The 23,712-nt window shown below is 43.6% G+C and overlaps 1 protein-coding gene across 13 annotated transcripts in view; it reads right to left on the bottom strand.

Annotated features, from left to right (window-relative positions):
- The window catches only part of MARCHF10 (membrane associated ring-CH-type finger 10), a 110,119-nt gene that overhangs the window by 15,655 nt on the left and 70,752 nt on the right, over positions 1-23,712 (bottom strand). For all 13 annotated transcript variants that reach the window (XM_021929314.2, XM_017950835.3, XM_021929313.2 and 10 more), the window contains 3 exons: positions 20,184-21,585; positions 8,924-9,090; positions 6,479-6,588 (listed from right to left, as the gene is read on the bottom strand). In XM_021929314.2, the coding sequence (XP_021785006.2) occupies positions 6,479-6,588; positions 8,924-9,090; positions 20,184-21,585 (1,679 nt within the window). The remainder of the gene's footprint in view (positions 1-6,478; positions 6,589-8,923; positions 9,091-20,183; positions 21,586-23,712) is intronic.

Raw genomic sequence — 23,712 nt, forward strand, 5'->3', positions numbered from 1 at the left:
CTGGGTGTGGTGGCTCACACCTATAATCCCAGCACTTCGGGAGGGAGGCCAAGGTGGGAAGATCACTTGAGCCCAAGATTTTGAGACCAGCCTGGGCAACAAAGTGAGACAGACCCCATCTCTCAAAAAAAAAAAAAAAAAAAAAAAAGCAGGCTGTGGTGGCACACACCTGTGGACCCAGCTACTTAGGAGGCTGAGGCAGGAGGATCCCTTGAACCCAGGAGGGACCCTGGCCCCATCCCAGAGCTGGGGTTAGACCTGGGTTGGGCCTGGGTATCACCATTTTAATAGAAAAAACGACCTGCAGCTAAATGTTAGAAGTTGTCATTTTGGGTGGTAAATTATAAGAAATTTTTGTATGGTTTTTGTAATTAAACAAAAGCAAAAACAAAAAAATTTTCTAAGTGGGAAAATATATAAGAAAAACAGTCAGTTCACTAGTCAGTCAGTTTGAGGTCAAGTGAGAACCAGGCTGAGCTGAAGGCAGTTCTAGGTTTCTTTTGGTTTTGCCCTCTTTTTGGTACATGTCCAGACTTGTACACGTAGAAAGTGGTGCCACTTCTCCGGAAGGGAACCCATTTGCCAAGAACAAGCAGTGGGGGGTGGCCAGGAGGCCCTGGTGAGCCAGGTTTGGGAGCGAGGGGAAGGGACCAGGCACACAAGGCACAGGTGTCCACGACACCTCCATGGCCAGACTGACGGCCTCCCGCAGCTGGGCTTGTCCCCTCAGTGGGCTCGCTGCGCCTCGGGGATGAGCTGAGGTTCAGTGATATTGTAGATATCTTTGTGTTCAACAACAGTTGCTTCAGTCTTTATCCATGGTGAGCTTCAGAATTCACCCAAGTCAGTCCCCCTGGGGTCTGGGGTTTCGCCCAGGCTGTGAGCAGACAGGCACTATGAATTCCCAGCAGGTCATGGGGACAGTCGGGACTGCAGTGAGGTGTGAGCCCTCAGCCGCCGTCAGACAGCAGCTGCCCGTGCTATGACCTGCTCTCCCCACAGGGCAGGCCTAGCAGCCTAGATGCCACCTGGGATGATAATGTGGGCATTTCCAAAAGGCTCTGATGGCCTGTGAAGTTCTCACTGAAACAAATTTAAAATCATTCCTGCTTCCACGTGGAGCAGTGACTGTGCTGGATGCTTTCTGTTTCCCCTGCAGATCTTTGCCCCTCCTGCTCTGTGGCCCAGGGGTCAGCCCCATGGCTTTCCCCAGCCGGGCTCCCTTGCCCTCTGACATCCCACTGGGTTTGGCACATGGAGGCCCCGGCAGGAGACCCGAGGGCAGAGGAGGGAGAAGCTGGGTGTCTCTTCCCCGGTCCCTCTCTGCTGGGTGTGGTGTGACAGTGGTTGCTGTCTTCTGCTGAAGGCCCCAGGCTGCTGGTGGCTGTCCCTTAGCTACAGTGCTCATGATCCTGGCCACACTGCTAGTCCCAGGACACCTCCTCGTTCCTTGCTGCTTTCTTTTGCTGCCCACATTTCCCTCTTCCCTTCTGCCTTCTTCACTTGCCCCTTTTGAGTGTGCCACCATCTCTTCCAACCAGATCCTGGCTGATACAATTACTGTTATAGTTCGTTCTAGAAGGTGCTTGTAGCCAGTTATCTCAACTCGGAGCGTGCGGTGGGGCTGAGGATATGGATGTGACCCAGTTGGGTTGGTCCATCACTGATGGACTCGAGGCCAGTCATTGGTGCACTTAGCTTTCTCCGCCGAGTGCCAAGTTAGTTGAGCGTCTCTACAGCTGTAATCTGACAATTCTCGTGCGTGGAGCCTTCTCTGCACACACTCTGTCTATGAGGTGATGTACTCAAGTCTTTTCCTACATCCAAACCTGTGAGGTGTGAGTTAACATCTCTCACCTTCTACAGATGAGAGAGCTGAGGTCCAGAGAGTTGCCATAGTTTCCTCAAGGTCACGAGGCCACTCTGGGGAAGAGAGTAGGGTTTAGATTGAGATCTTAATCGAAGCTGGTAGGCTTTTCAGTGGGACACGCGGCCTCAGACTACATGAGTGCACACATCTTAGTACGGATGGAAAAATGCGCCGCTGCTGGGTCAGTTCTACAAATACCATTGATAAAGGACATTAGATGGTGGCAGCAGCTTGGCAGAGGGAGAACCATGTGGAAAGGCTTGGGGCCAAAAGGGGTCTTTTCTAGGCAAGGCATTCCCCTGGGCTGCATGGTGTTTGTGATGTCTGTAGATTGCTCTAATAGACAGTATTCTGGGTGACCCATCCTCATGTGAACACGTCCTCCTTAGGAGATTTGGCAGGCTCCATTGCCCAAAATGATCTATTTCTTGAGATGAACCTGTCGGCGCCCTGGCTGGCACCTGACCTCAGGCACTGAGAGGTTCTGGTTTCTTTCAGTATTTCGCCTCCCACATGCTCAGCGTCCAGGAATGTGAGTCGCTCTGTTTATCGTCTCAGATCTTAGTGCCTGGTGGTTATGATGCAGTGATGTGAGACCTTCAGGCCTCAAAACACTATTTATTTCTCAAGAAGCCCTTCTCCTCTCCCCTTCCCTGCCCTCCCTTCTCTTCCTGTCTTCTTTTCTCTTTTTTCCTTTTCTTTCTCTAACCTCCTGATGCCTAACCTCTATAATGCTGCTGTGGCATTATGCCCTAACTTACTCATTGAACTCTTCAAATATCCTTCATTCTTGTCAGTATTTTGTTCTTTGGTCTACACCCTTAAAAATTTAAACAAGGAAACTGCAGAATTGCCCAGACTCACACAAATCATTTTGACTTAACTGTCAAAACGTTGGCCAAAAAAAAGGTCTGGTCAATATTTATTGACTGCTTATAATGTGGAAATCCACCTTCCAGATCAGCCCCATCCAATACAATACACTCAGAGGTACAAACGCACATCACAGATGTAATTTTAAAATTTCTAGTAGCCACATTAAAGAAGTAAAAAGAAACTGGCGAAATTAATTTTAACAATATAATTTATTAACAATATTTTCAAATGATCATTTCCGTATGTAATTTTTACTTTTTTTTTTTTTGATATTTTACTTTTTTTGGCATTAACTATTTGCCTGAGAAAATCTTTATTTCTCCTATGTTCTTGAAGGATAATTTTGCAGGGTAGAGAAATCTAGGTTGTTCAGTTTTCTCTTTGAACACTTTAAATATTTTCTTTCTCTCTCTCCTTGCTTTCTGGGAAGTCAGATGTCATTCTTACCTTTACTCCTCTTTAGGGAAGGTGTTTTTCCCCTCTGGCCTCTTACAGGTTTTTTTCTTCATCTTTGATTTTTTTTTTCCATTTTAAATATGATATGTCATGGTGATGGGGTTTTGCATTTATCTTGTTTGGTGTTCTCTGAGCTTCCTGGATTTGTGATTTGGTGTCTGACATTAATTTGGGGGAAATTCTCAATCATTATTGCTTCTAATATTTCTCTGTTCCTTTCTCTCTTTATTCTCCTTCTGGGTATTCCCATGGTGTGTCTGTTGCACCTTTTGGATCGTTGTCTCATAAGTTCTTGCATATCCTGCTGTGTTTTCTTTTCTTTTTTTCCCAATCTTTGTTCTGTTTTTCCATTTTGGGCAGTTTCTATTGGGATAGCCTTAAGCTCAAAGATTCTTTTTTTTTTTTTTTTTTTTTTTTGAGACAGAGTCTTGCTCTGTCGCCCAGGCTGGAGTGCAGTGGCGTGATCTCGGCTCACTGCAAGCTCTGCCTCCCGGGTTCAAGCCATTCTCCTGCCTCAGTCTCCTGAGTAGCTGGGACCACAAGTGCCTACCACCATGCCTGGCTAATTTTTTCTATGTTTTAGTAGAGACGGGGTTTCACCATGTTAGCCAGGATGGTCTCGATCTCCTGACCTCGTGATCCACCCGTCTTGGCCTCCCAAAGTGCTGGGATTACAGGCATGAGCCACCACGCCCAGCCAAAGATTCTTTCCTCAGTTGTATCCAGTCTACTAATAAGCCCATCAGAGGCATTCTTCATTTGTTAGTGTTTTTCATCTCTATGATTTCTTTTTCTTTCTTAGAATTTCCATCTTTCTGTGTACACTGCCCATCTGTTCTTGAGTGCTGTCTATTTCACCTGTTACAGTTCTTAGCATATTAATCATAGTGTTTTACATTCCTGGGCTGGTAATTCCAACATCCCTGCCACATCGGAGTCTGGTTCTGGTGTTTGCTCTGTTTCTTCAAACTCTGCTTTTCACCTTTGAGTATGCCTTGTAATTTGTTCTTGGTAACCAGACGTGATGTACTGGGTAAAAGGAACTGCTGTAAATGGGTTGTTAGCCGTGCGGTGGTGAGGTGTGGGGAGAGGGGAAGTGTGCTAGAGTCCTTTGAGATTCTAGGTCCCAGTCTGAGTGAGCCTGGGCCTCTGGACTGTGAACTTCACAAGTGCCTCTCAGTTTCTCTATCCTCCCCCTCCCACCTTAGGTGGGACAAGATGGCTGGAGAGGGCTGGAGTTGAGTATTTCCCTTCTTCCAGTTCGGTATGGGGCTCTGATAAAAGCGCCAAAGGTTAGGCTCTGGTTAAATAGTTTTTCCTGAGGGCAGACTTTGTTAGGAAGAACAGAAAGCTCTGGCTTACACCAAAATGGTTACTTCCCCCTCCCCCTGCTGGAAGCATGAAGGAATTTTTCTCTGCTGTTCACTGTAAGCACCCGCTTGCACTCCTGGATAGAAACCTCACCGAAGGGTGGGGATACCCCTATGACGGGGTCCCCCTGGAGTTTCTGACTCTCAGACTTGTCTACACTGAGCCTCCAGCAGTTCATTAACTACAGCTTAAGGTTACTTGTCCAGCACTGGTTTCCACAGAGCTTTCTGCTCAGGAGTCTCTGCTCCGGTAAGTTGTGATTCGTTTTTTTCTTTTGTTTTGTTTTATTTTTGTTTTTGTTTTTTTGAGATGGAGTCTCACTCTGTCGCCCAGGCTGGAGTGCAATGGTGCGATCTCGGCTCACTGCATCCTCCGCCTCCTAGGTTCAAGTGATTCTCAAGCCTCAGCCTTCTGAGTAGCTGGGATTACAGGCATGCGCCACCATGCCCAGCTGATTTTTGTATTTTTAGTAGAGATGGGGTTTTGCTGTGTTGGCCACGTTGGCCTCAAACTTTTGACCTCAAGTGATCTGCCCACCTTGACCTCCCAAAGTGCTGGGATTACTGATTCTATCTCCCTGTCTCTCCAATTTTAGTGGCAGTGATTTGCTCTGTGACCTCACTTCTCTTATGGATCTAAGAAGGGTTGTTGATTTTGCACTTTATTCAGCTTTTTACTTGTTGTTAAAAGGAAGTGACCACTTCAAGCTCTTTACATACTGAACTGGAAAGTGTACTAAGTCTTTGAAACTTGGTGTGTGTTTAAAATTAGGTGATATATTACCCTTTGTATTTTTTTTAGTACTGTGTCTTTGAAATTTGGTGTGTATGTTACAGGATATGTTGATTAGAACAAGCCACCTGTTCTTTAGCCACAAGTGGCTTGTGACTTCTATACTGAACAAAATAGTATTAGGTTGGTGCAGAAGTAATTGTGGATATTGCCAATGAAAGTGGCAAAACTGCAGTTACTTTTGCACCAACCTAACAGCTCTAAATGGAAGACTGTTTGCCTGAGAATCGGGTGATTAACTGTTATCTCAGGCATAAATCAACTTCCCACCTGAGGGTAACTAACTTTTTTACAATATTAGAAATGCAGTCCAAATACCCTAGGTGAGTTAATTCACTAGGTGGTAAAGATCAGCCAGTAGGCATTCACCTCATGTTTATCAGTCCTATGTAAAGCAGTTCCTTCTTATCACAGGGTTGCTTGATATTTAAATTAGGGGCCATTTCCTCCAAGACCCTGATTTTTTTTTTCTCTCTCTTGTTATTAAATTACTTCTGCAAATGTGGGTGTGGAGCTTGCCAGAATTTTTTGGTATTTCCCTGTGTCCAGTTGCCCACTAATGCGTCTTGCTTTTGTCCCCAACAGCAGGGCAAACTCAACCCAGGACAAATGAGACTTCCAACTCTCGGCCAGGTGCAGTGGCTCACGCCTGTAATCATAGCACTCTGGGAGGTGGAGGCAGGCAGATCACTTGAGGTCAGGAGTTCGAGACTAGGCTGGCCAACATGGAAAAACCCCATCTCTACTAAAAATACAAAAATTAGCTGGGCGTGGTGGCGCACGCCTGTAATCCCAGCTACTCAGGAGGCTGAGGCGGGAGGATCGCTTGAACCTGGGAGGCGGAAGTTGCAGTGAGCCGAGATCGCACCACTGTACTCCAGCCTGGGCGACAGAGTGAGACTCCATCTCAAAAAAACAAAAAGGCTTTTCAGCTCTCTAATACTCCAATTTAGTGGCAGGTCTTCTCAGAGAAGTAAGCTAAATGGATATTGTCAGACTCCTGCCAGCAGAGACCTTCTACATTTCTTAGATCAGGGAGAAAAGGGAATGTCTTCTCACCCTGCCCCTCCAACATACTTTAGCCCGTGGAGGCAGAGTGGCCACATTTCTTACCTGAGATTGCTGGTGCTTCTGATAGAACTCAATCATGTTAAAGTCACCCAGGTCAACCAACAGGCCTTGCTTACACATCTCACAGGTCTTCACGGCACCAAGATCTGCTCCTTAAATTAGATAAAAGAATTATATGTACATATAACCATGGGTCTGTTTGTGTAAGCACTTTGGACAGGTGATACTTGGAGAGTGAACTTGTGTGTGTTATGAATTCTGAGCTTGAGTGACCTTCCTTTAAAGCCAGCCATCTTCTGTAGAACATGACCTTGAATCTGAGAGCTGAAAAATTTCCTTTGTAGTCATCCATTATGCAAGCTTCATAGAAGTGAAATTCCCATGACTTTTAAATAGCAGATCTTGCTTTCTATTTAAATATAAACATGATGGTTCATAAACTTGGAATTGCTGCAGAGAGGCTAAGAGTCTGTAACACAGGTGTTTGTAAAAAGAGTGAATATTCGGCTTTTCTTTTTTCTTGCAGACCCAACACAGGTCCAGGTAAATAAATTAGTGAGGACCAAAATAGATGGTAGAAGCTATTCTCGATCAATGGCTTAAAAATCTGCCTTTGCTCCTGCCCAGGTAACATTCCCACCTGAGAACAGCGAGGGAGCGAGGGGCCAGGTGTGGGCGCTAGTTACAGGAGTACCTGCGGCCAGCTCATCAACCTGAGCTCAGGCTCATCTGGGAAAAGAAATATGAGAAGGCTTCCTTTGTTGCTGTTTTTATAAAAACAGGCATTCTACATCAGCGTTTTTATCCTACTCCCCAAAGCGAAAGTGGAAGATGCAGAACTGGGCTGTTATGTCTAAGCAAACATTCTGTCAGACAGGTCTTTTGTCCCCCCTTAGTTGCGGCTTTTGACTAATGATGTACTGGTGTTTATTCTATGCATTAGAAAATAGAAGACCTATTAGTTACCTGCATGTGTTTGGTAAAAATAGGGCTTGTGCAGTTTCATACCCCTATTCTATTTCCCCACTGGGGATATAAAGAAACAGTAAATAATAGAGACTTTCAAAGGGCAGGGATGAACAGTAAGTAATCCCTTATCTGCATTTTGTTTCCTTGACTTTTTTTTTTTTTTTTTTTTTTTTTAGCATCATTCAGTAACGCTTTAGGCTACCGAATGTCCCATGTGTCTTCCGATCGAATCCTACTGAACACATCCATACAAGCATTGACATTTATGAGCATAGCAGCATTTTCATGACATGTTTCATGGGTAACTTTTTCTGTGTTAGATGTTAATTGGCCCAAATTTCTAGGAAGATAAAGGATTGCATGGCAGAGTTGTTAACCAAAATCCACTCGTTTCTTCCCTCTCTGAAGGACTGAATACTTTGCTCATTATATGGATATGCATTTAAGCTTCTCGATCAGTGGACTTACATTTCTTATGCTAGGGAAGTTGCATAAAATGGGCTGCATGGGTGAGACAGTAATATGATTACCCCACGTGTTCGTTCTGATTCCATGGTGTGCTGTTCTTGGTGAGGGGGCGTGGCAGCATCTCATGAGGATAGAATAAAGCTCTAAGTCTCCCTGCAGCCTGGAATAGTGACGGCTAAGGAGAAGGATATGGAAGAGGGGGAGAAATAGGATCTGGCTGTGGGGTGATACGTTTTCAGAGAGGTATGTCTGAAAGAAGTCACAGCTATTTTCTGATCAACTTGCTCTTTGCACTGACGTTCCATGCTTTTTTTTTTTTTTTTTTTTTTTTGGTTAAAGTTGATCTCATTCCTAAAGCCATGCTTTAAAGAAATCTTCTGTTCTCTGCCCAGAAAACTACAGCTGACCTACTGATGTGGTTGTATTTAGGTTATAACCTGCTCAGGGAGTTGAGAAGGGGCTGCACACCCAGTTATAAGATGCTAGGGAGCTGACAAAATCCACACGTGGGAATTTATCTCATATGGTTCTAGACAATCAGATCAACACTCTTATCCCTATTGCTAAAAGGCAGCATTGTTTAGTTTCTTAGGTGACCCCCAAATAAAAGGAAGTAGCATGCGTATGCTGGGGGTCTCTCATGAGGGACCTTCTGAAGTATTTTGCTGGGTGTCTGCTAGCTGGGCATGGCTACTGTGTGTCTGCTGAGCTGCCACCACTGACCCACTTCTTCTATTTCCTTCCTCCTGAGAGGCGATCTTAGCATCTTTGCTCAAGCCTCAAGCAGAGGTAGAATTCAATAGTATTTGTTTCCAGAAGTATTTTCTCAGATTAAAAAAATAACAAAAAACAAACAAACAAACAAAAAAACACAACTCCCTCCCACAAAGACAGTTCTTATAAGCAAGAATCCGGAGCTCAGCCACATGTCCCTGAGTCGCTGTTCTGCGGAGGAGAGTGAGCTGATGACAAGGTTCCGAGGCCCACACCGTGGTGCCTCGTGTTAATTACATGTCGTGGCACGTTCGCTGCACTTCCTTCCCCACCTACCTGATGTTATTTTCACTTTCAGCCACTTTTTCAGGCACTCTTGATGAACAAACCGCAGGCTTCCCACACAGCCACAAGGCTCCAGGAGGGGGTTGCTTGGGGAACCCCCGGCTATCTGACAGATGCGACACAAGTCTCCCTCCTCCTCGGAGTCCTCCTCCAGGAGACTAAATGGAAAATAAGCCCTCGTGACCAGGAGGCTACATGTTTACAGTTTCTACAAATACCAGTTCCCAGGGCATTGGCAGTAAAGGAGGAGGAGGGCTCCTGGCACTCACCCACTGCCCCCTCTGACCCTACTGAGATGGTTTTTAATAATAAAGGCACGAATTCTCTTTTTTTTTTTTTGAAACAGAGTCTCACTCTGTTGCCCAGGCCGGAGTGCAGTGGCACAATCTTGGCCCACTGCAGCCTCAACCTCCTCAGGCTCAGGTGATCCTCCCACTTCAGCCTCCCAAGAAGCTGGGATTACAGGTGCATGCCACCACACCTGGCTATTTTAAAAATTATTTTGTAGAGATGTCGTCTCACTATGTTGCCCAGACTGGTCTTGAGCTCCGGGGCTGAAGTGATCCACATGCCTTGGCCTCCCAAAGTGCTGGGATTCTAGGTGTGAGCCACTGGGACTGGCCGAGGCACAGATTCTTGTAACAGACTTCTTTGCAATTGTCGGTACGTGTGAGCTGACCTGGAAGACCAGCACGGCCACCATAAATCAGGAGGTAAAGGGATATGGCTACAGAATCATTTCCAAACTGCAGTCAAGGCCACGAGCCCCTCTCCCTGCCATAGGAAGTTGGTGGGGGTGGCATACTGGTGAGTGCATAGGATTCGTGGTCAGGGGGCCTGGGTTTGAGGCCAGCCTCTGAAACTTGTCAGTTGTGTGACGTTGGATAAGTTCCTTAATCTTCCCAAGACCCTGTCTCCTGTACAATGTACACTGGGGGTCTGTACAATGAGGGTCATGGTGATAAACACCACTGCCACCTGCTTCCCAGGGTTGTGGCCAGGCTGGCTGTGCGTGATGAGGAGGAACATGTTCTGCAAACTGTAAAGTACATCTAGTGTCTGGCAAGGTGTTGCACACAGAGTTCACTTAATAGATGTTGGTTTAGGTGAATGATGAACCAATAAACCTGGACACAAGCTCCCGAATAACACCACACATGCCAACAAATGACGTCAGCATTCCAGAATGTAAGCGGCTGGAATCTGATGAAGATAAGAACTAATGAAAATGTAAGTAAAGATATTTGTGTCTAATAAATGGTGAGTGAAGAATAGCTGGTCGATGTTTATGTTGGGAGGTTTTAAGAAGCCTAAGGCTATTTTCTTTCGAGTCCTCGTGGGACTGGGGGCCGTCTGGTCAAGGGAAAGAAACTGGCTAGAGACTAAAATCAAAAGAGGAAGAAACGGACATTGCTCTGGATGTAGAAATATATGCTCAGTTTCTTGAAAGACCTTTTTCCCTATGAAAGAGCAGCTCAGTGTAAAGGAGCAGAATTATAGTTTTCCATTATGGACATTCTCAATAACTTAGACATTTTCAACATTTAGACTTTAATACATTTCAACATAGTTTCCATATTTTCGTAAGTAATTAGGAAGAACATGTGTACATGGGAGTGAGTGCTCCAACTGGTGAAGATAAACTAGAGGGAGACCTTGAAAGTTTGAGAAGGTAGGCAGAAAAGTGGTAGAAGATTTGCTGTTGTTGTTGTTGTTTGTTTTGAGATGGAGTCTCGCTCTGTCACCCAGGCTGGAGTGCAGTGGCTCAATCTCAGCTCATTGCAACCTTTGCCGGCTTCAAGCGATTCTCCTGCCTCAGCCTCCTGAGTAGCTGGGATTACAGGCATGCACCACTACACCAGGCTAATTTTTGTATTTTTAGTAGCGATAGGGTTTCACCATTTGGCCAGGCTGGTCTCGAACTCTTGACCTCAGGTGATCTGCCTGCCTTGGTCTCTCAAAGTGCTGGGATTAGAGGCGTGAGCCACAGCACCTGACCTAGAAGATTTTTAATTTGGGCAAGTACGAGGGATTTGCATTTGGAAAGAAGTGCTCTAAATCAGTGGTTTCCAATAGAAAATAAATGACCATCGGGTTCACCAGTAGAGATTTTACAGATTCCTGGGCTCCACCCTTAGCGGTTCTGGTTCAGTATCTGGGGTCCAGAAACCTGAATGTTAAGATGGTCACGCAGGTCTGAAGATCACTGATCTCAACAGGAGGAGGAAGGGTTCTATGGTGAACTTGTTATGGTTGATAAATATCTGACTCTTAACTTAAGGTCCTCCATCTTCTCAAAGGTATAAGTGGGGATCCACTGGCTACCTTACTTTGCAAAAAAAAATTTTTTTTTTTAACAAATAAAAGTGAAGAAGAGACAGAAAAGCACCGAAAAGAAAAGGAGAATCAAGCATAAAATCAATACCCCAAAGTAACTGCTTGTTAATAGTTGAGTCTGGCTGGGAACAGTGGCACACACCTGTAATCCTAGCACTTTGGGAAGCTGAGGCAGGAGGATGGCTTGAGCTCAGGAGTTCAAGCCCAGCCTGGGCGACACAGCGAGACCTTGTCTCAAAAAAAGAAAAGAAAAAAATATCGTTTGGTGTACTAGCCTCTGGTATTACTTCTGTGCACATATTGTTTTACAGAATTGAGACTGCTTTTAGGATTAGCTCAAGATAGCAGGCTAAGCACCCCCATCAGTCTCCTTTCCCACACAAATCTCTTAAAAAGACAAAAAAAGAAAATTAAATAGAATGAATCCACAATAGTGCTGGAAAACAAGCAGGCCAGAAATGAGGAATTCTTGGAAAGTTGATGAAGATATGATGATATTGACTAGAGGAAAGGAAATGGCAAACCAAGGCATTCTCACAGAAGCATCGAGAAGGGAAGGGCAGACCCAGGGAAATTCCCGGCTTGGGCTGCACCAGTGCAGGGGATGGGAGGGTACGAACTCAAAAACTGCTTCAGCACGAGGGGACCAGCTGCTGCCCACTTTCAGATACCCTGTGATGCAGGCAGCACAGTGCCTCTACCAGGGGAACATTCTGTCATTGTATTCCAAAGAAAGGGAACTCTCCATAAAGGTCAAAGTTTTTTGTTTTGTTAGAGACAGGTCTCACTCTGATGCCCAGTGGCAATCATAGCTCACTGCAACCTCGAGCTCCTGTGTTCAATTGATCCTCCCACCTCAGCCTCCCAAGTAGCTGTGACCACAGGTGCACGCCACCACACCCAGCTAATTTTTTCTTAGAAACAGGGTCTCCTATGTCGCCAGGACTTGTTTCAAAGTTCTGGCCTCAAGCAATCCTATCTCAGCCTCCCAAAGTACTGGGACTGTGGGGAGTGAGCCACTGCGCCTGGCCACAGGTCAAAGTTTTTCAAAAAGTTCATGAATGACATTCAATTACACAAAAACCTCCCATTCAGGAAAGTGGATCTCAGAGGAGAAAAAGCACACAATTGCTGGGGACAGCATGCTGGCCACCTCTCTCTACTAAACCACCCATTCCTTCCTTCATAAAACAACTGGGGGCCACCTGTCACATGTGGAAACCACCAGCATGAATGAGAGGGGACAAGGAAAATAAGTCAGCTGACTCTAGAGGAAATGAATTGTTTAATGAAGGGAGGAGGTAATTCTCAGGAGGATTCAGAGGCTATTGGCAGCTGCTATGTAAAAGGAACAACGAGAGATAAGGAGGATTTCTGGGGATTTAAAAAAATGTGATTAACAAAATAAAAAATTCCAGGTGAAACAATATTAATAGACAAAATATAATTCAGGCTAAAAGTCTAAAGCTAGATATTGATCGATCCACCAAGAAGAGATCAGCCATGAGCTTTAATGCACGAAATAAAAGCAAAATTCTTATACATGCAAAGGAGAATGGGCAAATCCAAATCATACTGGGGGATTTTAATCAATCTCTTTTAGAAATTGACAAACTCAATGGAAAAGAATAAAGTATGAAGGGTTTTTTTATGTTTGTTTGTTTTTGTGACAGGGTCTCACTCTGTTGTCCAGGCCGGAGTGCAGTGGCAAGATCTTGGCTCACTGCAGCCTCTGTCGCCTCCTGGGCTCACGTGATCCTCCCACCTCAGCCTCTCAAGTAGCCGGGACCACGGGCACATGCCACCACCCCTGGCTATTTTTTTATTTTTATTTTTTGTAGAGACGGGCTTTTGCCATGTTGCCCAGGCTGGTGTCGAATTACTGAGCTCAAGGAATCTGCCCACCTTGGCCTCTCAAAGGGTTGGGATTATAGGTGTGAGCCACCGTGCCTGGCCTGAAGGATTTTAACATATGTATTTTATATATATATGCCAACAAAGAGAAAAGAGGGAATGTACAACCTTTTCTAATGCCATAGCATATTTATAAGTATTGAATATGTATTAGGGCACAAAAAATACTGTTCATATTTTCTGAGATCATAATATAATTAAATTAGGATGGGCAATAAAAAATTTTGAAAAGAGGGTAACAAAGAGATTTTATATATATTCACATATAGATGATATATATTTATTATGGATAATTATACTAAAAATATATTTAATCTATATGTGTATATATAGAAATATATATGTATACACATATAAATATATATGTATAAATATATACATATATATATTTTTAGAGACAGGTTCTCACTTTGTCACCCAGTCTGAAGTGCAGTGATCATAGCTCACTATAGACTCGACCTCCTGGGCTCAAGGGATCCTCCTGCCTCAGCCTCTAGAGTAGCTGGGACTACAGACATATGTCATTACACCCAGAGAATATATATATTTTTGTAGATATAGGGTATTGCCATGTTGTCCAGGCTGGTCTTGAACTCCTGGCCCCAGGTGATCCTCCCACCTTGGCCTCTCAAAGCACTGGGGTTAATGGCATCAGCCATCATGCCTAGCCATCAAATATTTTTTAAAAACCATAAATCAGCCAGGTGCGGTGGCTCACGCCTGTAATCCCAGCACTTTGGGAGGCCGAGGCGGGCGGCTCATGAAGTCATGGGTTTGAGACCAGCCTGACCAACATGGTGAAACTCCGTCTCTACTAAAAATACAAAAATTATCCGGGTGAGGTGGCACCTGCCTGTAATCCCAGCTACTCAGGAGGCTGAGGCAGGAGAATCGCTTGAACCTGAGTGGTGGAGGTTGCAGTGAGCCAAGATCGCATCACTGCACTCCAGCCTGGGTGACAGAGTGATACTTCGTCTCCAAAAAAAAAAAAAAAAAAAAAAACCAAACCATAAATCAACAATAAATGTGTATAATTGATGGAACATTTCAGGCAGATTAATAGAACAGAAGTGAAAGTCCAAAAACAGACTGATAAGGATAGTGTATGCCAAAGAAAGCATTTTAAATTAGTAAGGAAAGGATAGAATGATTGTCGATTAACAGGATAAACGTTTTTAAAAAGACCTTAGAATCCCATCTAATACCATACACCAAAATATATTCCATATGAATTTAAGTATAGCTACCAGGTATTAAGTGCCTACTGTATACTGGATAGTCTATGACACACATAAGTGTTTAAAACCTCATTTAGTTTTCACTGTTCTTTGAGGAGTATACATTGCTATTTCTGTTTTCTGGATGGAAAAACAGATTTTTAGAAATGAAGGAAACTGGTTGGGTGCGGTGGCTCACGCCTATAATCCCAGCACTTTGGGAGGCTGAGGCAGATGGATCACAAGTCAGGAGTTCGAGACCAGCCTGTCCAATATGGTGAAACTCTGTCTCTACTAAAAATACAAAAATTAGCCGTGCATGGTGGTGGGCACCTGTAATCTCAGCTACTCGGGAGGCTGAGGCAGGAGAATCGCTTGAACCCAGGAGGTGGAGCTTGCAGTGAGCCAAGATCGTGCCACTGACTCCAGCCTGGGCAATAGAGCGAGACTCCGTCTCAAAAAAAAAAAAAAAAAGAAAAGCAGTGAAGGAACCTGCCAGAATCATACAGCTAATAGTTGGTAGAATCAGGAATGAAATCTAGAACCATAAGACAGCAAAACCCATGTTTCTAACCACTACGATATATGAAAGGAGAATATAATGATACTAGACAAAAATAATTATGGATGTCTGAGTGAGCATTGGAGTTTCTAAGCATGGCACCAAATGCGAAAGCAGTATAGGAAAATACTGACAGATTTGATTGTAAGTAATGTTAAAATTCCACTACATCAAAAATATATACATAAAATGTAAAGTAAATAAAATGGGAAAAGTAAAAAAGTATCTGTAAAATATTTGACAAAGAATTACTCTTTTTTTATCTTTTTTTTTTTTGAGATGGAGTCTCGCTCTGTTGCCCAGGCTGGAGTGCAGTAGGGCCATCTCAGCTCACTGCAACCTCTGCCTCCTGGGTTCGAGAGATTCTCCCACTTCAACCTCCCAAGTAGCTGTGACCACTGGTGTGCGCCACCACGCCCAGCTAATTTTTGTATTTTTAGTAGAGACGGGGTTTCATCATGGTGACCAGGCTGTTCTCAAACTCCTGACCTCAAGTGATTCACCCACTTCAGCCTTCCAAAGTGCTGGGATTACAGGAGTGAGCCACTGTGCCCAGCCAAGAATTCCTAATGACAAACATTAAAAAGCATAGAAATTCCTGGAACTGGAAAGGGCATGGAGAAAGAGGACCCTCATAAGGTGGTGGTGAAATTGCTAACGTGTAGAACTTTCCTGAAGCACAATTTTACAGTATACATTAAGAACCTGAAGACTCTGCGTTCCTTTCATCAGCAGTTACACATTTAGGAAGTTTTTCTAAGTAATTAATTATGGATGTACTCAAAAAAGGAGACTGATCAAATCATAATAGACACATTTAATACAAACAGCCCTCAAAAAAATTGATGTAACACTGTAAGATGAGAAAAGGATTAAAAAGCATAGGGTTTGGAAAGAAAGAAATCAAACTACTAATATTTTTCACAGTTGAAATTATTTTGTATTTTGGCAAAAATACAGAGAAAACATATAGTCAGTTGGATTTCTACATCTTAGCAACAAAGAGTTAAAATTAGAATTTAAAATACTGTTTCAATAGCAAACAACAACAAATAAAAGAACCAAGGGATAAATGACTTTTATGAATAAAACCGCAAAACTATACTGAAAGACATTAAAGAAGACACAAACAAAAGTAGAGATATTCCATGTTTATCAAAGAAAAAGTCAATATCGCAAAGATGTCAATTCTCCCAGAATATTCTATAGATTAAATGCAATTCCAATAAAAATCCCAACAAGTAGATTCTTAAGTGTACAGTCAAGGACTCTTTAAAAAAGTAGGGAAGGAGGCTTACATCATCACATATCAAAAGTTATAAAAGCTGCAGGCATTAAGACAGAATGGTATTAGGTTAGGGAAAGACAACGAAAGACCAATCGAACAGAATAGAGAGCCCTGAAACCGGGGCCTGTTGAGGCATGTTCCAAAGGAGAGGTGGCTGTGCGGATCAACAGGGAAATATCCCAAACACTGGCATATTTCATATTCATAAGGGGGAAAAAATAAAGCTTACTTCACATCACATATTAAGAACCACTTCACATTTAAGTCCAAATCCATTTCACATTAAGTCCTAAATACAAAGCTAGAAACTTTACAAGAAAATAGGGAGAATAGCATAATGATACCAGGTTAAGAGAAGGATTTCTTAAACAAGACAACAAGATACAAATTGCAATCCAAAAAGAAGATGGGGCCGGGCACAGTGGTTCTGCCTGTAATTCCAGCACTTTGAGGGGACGAGGCGGGCGGATCGCTTGAGGTCAGGAGTTCGAGACCAGCCTGGCCAACATGGTGAAACCCTGCCTCTAACAAAAATACAAAAATTAGCTGGGTGTGGTGGCACACGCCTGTAATCCCAGCTACTGGGGAGGCTGAGGCAGGAGAATCACTTGAACCCGGGAGGCAGAGGTTGCAGTGAACTAAGATCACGCTATTGCACTTCAGCCTGGGCAATAGAGCGAGACTCAGTCTTCAAAAAAAAAAAAGACATCATAAAGAAAAAGACAAACTACAAACTGGGAAAAGATATTTCTAACACACAACTGTTGAAAGATTAAATTAATATGCCAAAGATATAAAGGTATTTAAAATATATATATAAATACTCTAAAAGAGAAATGAGCAAAAGACATAGATATTTGGCTAGGCAAAGTGGCTCACGCTTGTAATCCCAGCACTTTGGGATGCTGAGGTGGGAGGATTGCTTGACGCCAAAAGTTTGAGACCAGCCTGGGCAACATAATGAGACCCCATCTCTACAAAAAAATGAAGACATTAATATTTCACAGAATGGAAAACACAAATGGTCATTTAATATTTAAAAGAGCATATAAAATGCCTAACTTCATTAAGTCATGAAAATGAAAATGCAAACTAAAGCTACAATATCATTTTATTCCCATCAGACTGGCAAATTTGAAAAGCCAATCAATACAAATGTTGTCAAGGATGTATAACATTAGACATGACTGGTTTGACACTAAATTGGCATTATTTAGTACAGTGGAAAATGTGTTCACCACGAGCCCACCAGCCCACCAGCCCAGCTCTTCCACTCCTAGGCAAGATCCCAGAGAACTCTTCCACATGAGCCAGGAGACATTTACAAGAATGTTCATGCAGGCCGGGTGCGGTGGCTCACGCCTGTAATCCCAGCACTTTGGGAGGCCGAGGCGGGCGGATCACGAGGTCAGGAGATCGAGACCATCCTGGCTAACACGATGAAACCCCATCTCTACTAAACATACAAAAAAAAAATTATCCAGGCATGGTGGCAGACACCTGTAGTCCCAGCTACTCGGGAGGCTGAGGCAGGAGAATGGCGTGAACCCAGGAGGCAGAGCTTGCAGTGAGCAGAGATCATGCCACTGCACTCCAGCCTGGGCAACAGAGCGAGACTCTTGTCTCAAAAAAAAAAAAAAAAAAAAAAAAAAGAAGAAGGTTCATGCAGCATCATTTGCAGAAAACAATAAAGGACCTGAATGTCCATTGACAGAATGGCTAAATTGTGGTATGTCCATATGACAGAATACCTTGTAGTGTGAAAAGAATAAACTAAAGCCAAATATATCAATAAGGATGCATCTCACTAAGGATGTAAGAGGAAAAAGCAAGTCACAGAAGAATAGAGATTCTATTTCTACAGAGTCAAACACTTCCTCAGAGTTCATAAATATATACAACATATTGTTTAGAAAAACTGGCTGGGCGCAGTGGCTTATGCCTGTAATCCAGGACTTTGGGAGGCCAAGGAGGGTGGACTGCTTGAGATCAAGAGTTTGAGACCAGCCTGGCCAACATGGTGAAACCCTGCCTCTACTTAAAAATACAAAAATTAGCTGGGCGTGGTGGTGCGCACCTGTAATCCCAGCTACATGGGAGGCTGAGGCATGAGAAATGCTTGAACCAGAGAGGTGGAGGTTGCAGTGAGTCTAGATCACGCCACTGCACTCCAGCCTGGGAGACAGAGTCAGACTCTGTCTCAAGAAACAAAACAAAAAACATCTAAACATATGGTAAAAGCTCAAAGCAAAAAACCCCAAAACACAACACAACGAAACGCAAAAGGAATGGTCAGGGTGGGTGTGGGAAGCTGAAGGTGGCATGATGAGAAGATAGGGTGGGTGAGGGGCTCAGGAGGGCTCCAGTGTGTGAGGAATGTTCTGTTTGTTAGCTGGACGGTGGGCACAGGGATGTCTGGGTTTGTGTGTGATGTGTGTGTTTTAAAAATTCTCTGAAGTGTACCTATGTTAGGTATTAATTTATATGTATTAAGATAGCTAACTGAGGGAAAATTTTTAAAAAGTGTGATTGAGAAATAGGATTAAATATTAAAATAAGGCATGTTATAAAACAATATGAACAGATACTAAAAATTGCATTTATATGCAGATAAAAGACTAGAAACAATATTTTTAATTGTTTGTCTTTGGATGATAGGGTTACAGGTGATTTTTCTTTTCAGTCTGCATTTTTAATATTTCCCAAAAGGAACAAATTTGAAATAATAGGAAAAGCATAAAGTTTATTATATACAGAAAAAAGAGAGTGTCTGGATAAACTATTAATAGGTACATGAATAGTAGCTGTTTAATGCAAGACTGTGCCTGGAAGTGAATGCATTTTCAAAGAAATTATTTTTAGCTCAAGGGCATCACTTTGGGATGGTAGAAATTTAGACTTCTGACAAGTAGGTCTGAAGCTGTATTTCTGGGGAGGTGGTGATTGGTGGGTGTAAGATCTCTGGCCCCTTAACTGTGGGTCAGTCTTCTGGTAGCTTAATGTGGAAAAGAAAAGGTACTGCTAACTAGAAAGTTACTTCATTACTGGAGTTGGATAAATGATATTTATTAATAGGAATATGTATGCATTCTATGTTCCATTTTCCTCCGGTTTTTACATTTGTAATTCATGGCCCACATGAGTCATGCTAATATACACAAAGAGGGCTCAGATTCCAAGAATCAATTTCCAGATCAGTAAGCCAAGATCAGAGCATGGTAAACACCTATCATAAATGAAATGGTAGAATCCTGACATGGTGTTTAATGATGGCTTTACAAAGTATCACATTTCATAGCTGTGAAATATCCCCACGTCATCTCACAAAAAAGGAAAGATCAAAGAAAAGGGCAATTCAAAAAAGATCTTATTTCTCTCTCATGCATGAGAAAGAGCACATAAAATACAAGCAGCGGTTACCCCAGCGTGGCCCTTCAGAGAACTGAGGTAACTATGGTAACTGAGAACAGTCTTTTAGTTCGCAAGGTTCGAATTCTAGAACTGTTGGTTGGATTTGGGGTAAGTCCGGTAAGGGAGAGCTGCGAACTTCAAGTGCTGAATGGTTCATTCTCTAGGGAGATAGCAACCTTTTCCTAAAAAATCTTGGTTCTTCATTGCTGGAGAGAAGAACAAGCCCTGTGAAGCAGTCGGAGGTCCTTATACCTAGCAAACTTACCTTGAAGGTGTGGTATTCAAGGAAAAAAACACTTCGAGAATATGGAAGAAACTGATCAGGAACACCAGATTTTCTTTATAAATACATATGTTTTTAAGAGCAACAAAACAGAGACAATTTTCTCAAAATAAGCAACCACTAAAATGTCAACAAAGGACCCATTTATGACTTAAAATTCCCATGGCTCTCTAATGAAAGCAATGCTAATTTCGGCCCTGGGAAAGTGGAAAAAACATATAATTATGAAAAGTCCTCACCTTTCTTGCAATTTCTTGAGTTTCTCAGGGTCTGCCTTTATCTTACTGGTTTCCTTTTCATCTGTGAAACCAAAGGCTGCCATCCTGTTCCCATTCTCATTTTGATTTGGGAAATCAGACACTGCAAAGAAAGTAAATGGTATATTTTCTTGCAGGGACTCAGACACACGAAAATAGCCTTCTGAGTTTATTCTTGATGGAGAGGAGTTGGAAGAATCCACTAAGGACAAACTGCCCTGTGGATTTAGTAAGAGATCTGTATATAATGGAGCCCCCTGAGGTTGACTTGTTAAAGTAATATCTTCTGCTTCCCTGACAGCAAATTCGTGTGCACTGTTTACTGGGAAATAATTGTGGTTTTCGGCACTGGCAGATGGATTCCTATTTCTAATGGGAGACAGTGGTCGGCGAACATGAAACCTTGAGTTTCCCTCTGAGTCTGAGCTGTGAATTGAAGTCGATGACATTGACAAGTCTACCGGAATATCATCTCTCAGAGCAGAATGCATGAATGATACAGCAGAGTTATAGGATGAATTCACTGATGATCCTGGAGATGTTGGTCTGCCAGAAAGAAAGTAGTCAAGAGAATTTTGAGAACTGCTTAAATAGTCTTGCCAGTATCCTTCAGAATCATGGGTGCCAGGCCTATGCTCCACAGAAATACAGTCACTCCATGCATTTTCAGCATTGACACCATCCTCTTGTCTGGGCTTGTATTTGGTATCCCATGAAAGGGGGCTCTTTTTCGCATGTTCACTGCCACCTCTGTCCTTCTCTTTAGCAGATTCCCTATCAGGCAGCCTGGAGTCTTGGGACAACTTTTGCCCAGCAGAAGGCCATTCTGTTGCTGGCTCCATTGCATTGCTTATTCTCAATGAGCCATGTCTGGGCTCACTTCTTCTTGAAGAATGACCTCTGCAATTTTCAGCATTTTCTTCAAAATTTTTATTTTTGGCCTGAGGAGTCGATGTCCTTCCAAATCTACTTCTTTTGTGATGGGAAGGAGAACGGGGTGAATGCATACCAACCCACAAACATTCTTCAGCCTGGGTTTCCTCTTCAGTGTCATCGCTTTCTCTTCCACTGTTCAATGACAAAATGGAATAAAAGTCTTCATCTCGGAACCTAAATGATGCCCTTCTTGGCCCTCCTACGGTGGTGGGTGTGAGTGGTGGCCCCAAGAACTCACTCAATACTTGAGGACTATTTGTTCCTTGGAAGGCCTGGGGCAGGGCTGGATGCAGCTCATTCTGGGAAGGAGCACTCGGGTCTCCTTTTTTGCGTCTATCAGGGGGGTTCTCAATCACTGGCTGTGACGATGGGACCAAGTTTCTTCTCTCTCGAGTTGGCTTCTTCAGCTTAGTGTTACACATCAGGTCTCCTTGTTGAACTACTTGATCTGCATTGAGAAAAGACACATTTATTATTCCAGTAAAAGGGCCCATGGATGAAAGGCCTCTAGTACTAAGCACAAAATTGCCCTTTAAATGCAACAAACAAGACCTAGAGAAGAAAATAGGCATGGTCAAAATGGCTGGAGGTACAAGAGGAGCAGAGCCCAGCACGCTTCATTTTACTGCCCCACATTCTCTTTTGTACACCTGTGGTCCTAGGGAAATGGGGTGACCCTGAGGATACAGATTCTTTCAGCAGAAGGTCCCAGAAGACTGGCCCAACCCCAGCCAGTCAGGACTGACGATGGGCAAACCTCACGCTAAATACTGGCTTTTGTTCCATACGTGCTGAAAGGGAAAAGCAGCACTCTGGCAATGACTTCTACAACAACCACCAGTCTTTTCTCATCCAAATTCATTCAACGTACATTTATGACACCCTGCTTCCCACGCAGCTTTACAAGAACTTAAGAGAAGTACAATATGTCTTGGCAGATCAGGAGGAAGGCTATAGGAGCTGGCACTCGGGCACACTGGGGATTTTGGTCATGTTTACTATTTAGTGAAAATAAAAATTATAAATCTCTCATGAAATCATATCTTCTCTTTGTCACTAGCCCCAGGTCAATTATGTAACTTCTAGCTACCCTAGAATCCCTACTATAAATTCCTACACGGAATCACTAAACTGGTCAGAACCATGCTAACTGTCTCTCTCTCTCTCTCTCACACACACACACACTTAAGCCTCACAACCCTGTGAAATAGGTAACACAATCATACAACATTAAAACTGAGGGTACCAAGGCTTAGAGCAGTCACATAACTAGCCCAAGATCCTATTTCTAGTAAGTGATGGAATGAACATTTGAACCCACGCCTGCTCAATACTAGGGTTTGTGTTCTTAACTACTACCCTGTTAGCCCTTAAAAAGCTGCCAGGCCTTCCAATTTCCTTGTGAAAACGAAAATCCATTGAATTCGTCATAGTGTGTGTGTGCTGTTGAGGGTCTTTTACCCTCTCAATGTGAGAAGGAAGCTGACAGTACTTCTCTGATGTCACTTACCTTTATTCCCTCCTGACATCGGCCTCCCCCCAGCTTTGTTCTCCTCTCTGCTATTGTGTGGGATCTGATGAGATGCTGCTCTTTTTATCATTCCATTTCTAAAGCGATTCACCCTATAGAGTGGACGGGACTCCATGGGCCCTGGAAGGTCTGTGTTGATAACAGCTCGGGCTGGTGAAATGCAAATCCTCAGAGCATTGGGCACCGCCAAGGGCCAAGTCAGTGCTGGCTCACTTTAATTGAGGCTGCTCACAGGGTGGCACCAGTGTGAGTCTCTAATGTCCCAGCACTTGGGCAGCTTCTTTTATTGTTAACTGCTTGGGACACTCAGCAACGCAGTATGAATCTTGACTCATCAGCTCTTCTAGAAATCAGCTAAGCTCTCCTCTCAGGCCCCTCCTGGGTTTTATAAACCCCAGTTAGAGATGCAGCAGCAATTCAAGGATGCTTTGAGCATCTGGCTGTGGAACTACAGCACTGGAGCTGGTGGCGAGGCCATCCCAGACTGGGCCGAACCCCATTTTGGGGAACAAATGCTTCTACGCAAGCAACTGAATTCTCCTGATCATTTTTTAAAATAGAAAAGGAGGCTGGGGGTGGTGGCTCACACCTGTAATCCCAGCGCTTTGAAAGGCCGAGGTAGGCAGATCTCTTAAGGTCAGGAGTTCAAGACCAGCTTGGACAACATGGTGAAACCCCATCCCTACTAAAACTACAAAAATTAGCCGGGCGCAGTGGTGGGCACCTGTAATCCCAGCTATTTGGGAGGCTGAGACCGGAGAATCGCTTGAACCCGGGAGGCAGAGGTTGCAGTGAGCCCAGATTGTACCACTGCACTCCAGCCTGGGCAACAGAGTGAGACTCCGTCTAAAAAATAAATAAATACATAAATACATAAATCAATAAAATAGAAAAGGGATCTAGAGGAGTTGGCAGTGCGGGCTCTGGCTGGTGACTTTTTGTTTTGAATTTGGTGGAGGGCTTCAGAGGTGCGCTCACAGTGCTGGAACCGGAAACTTCCGGTCATTCCCTGAACACACATGACCCACCCCCGTGAGGGAAAAC

Source organism: Papio anubis, chromosome 17, assembly GCF_008728515.1.
Source record: "Papio anubis isolate 15944 chromosome 17, Panubis1.0, whole genome shotgun sequence".
NCBI lineage: Eukaryota > Metazoa > Chordata > Mammalia > Primates > Cercopithecidae > Papio > Papio anubis.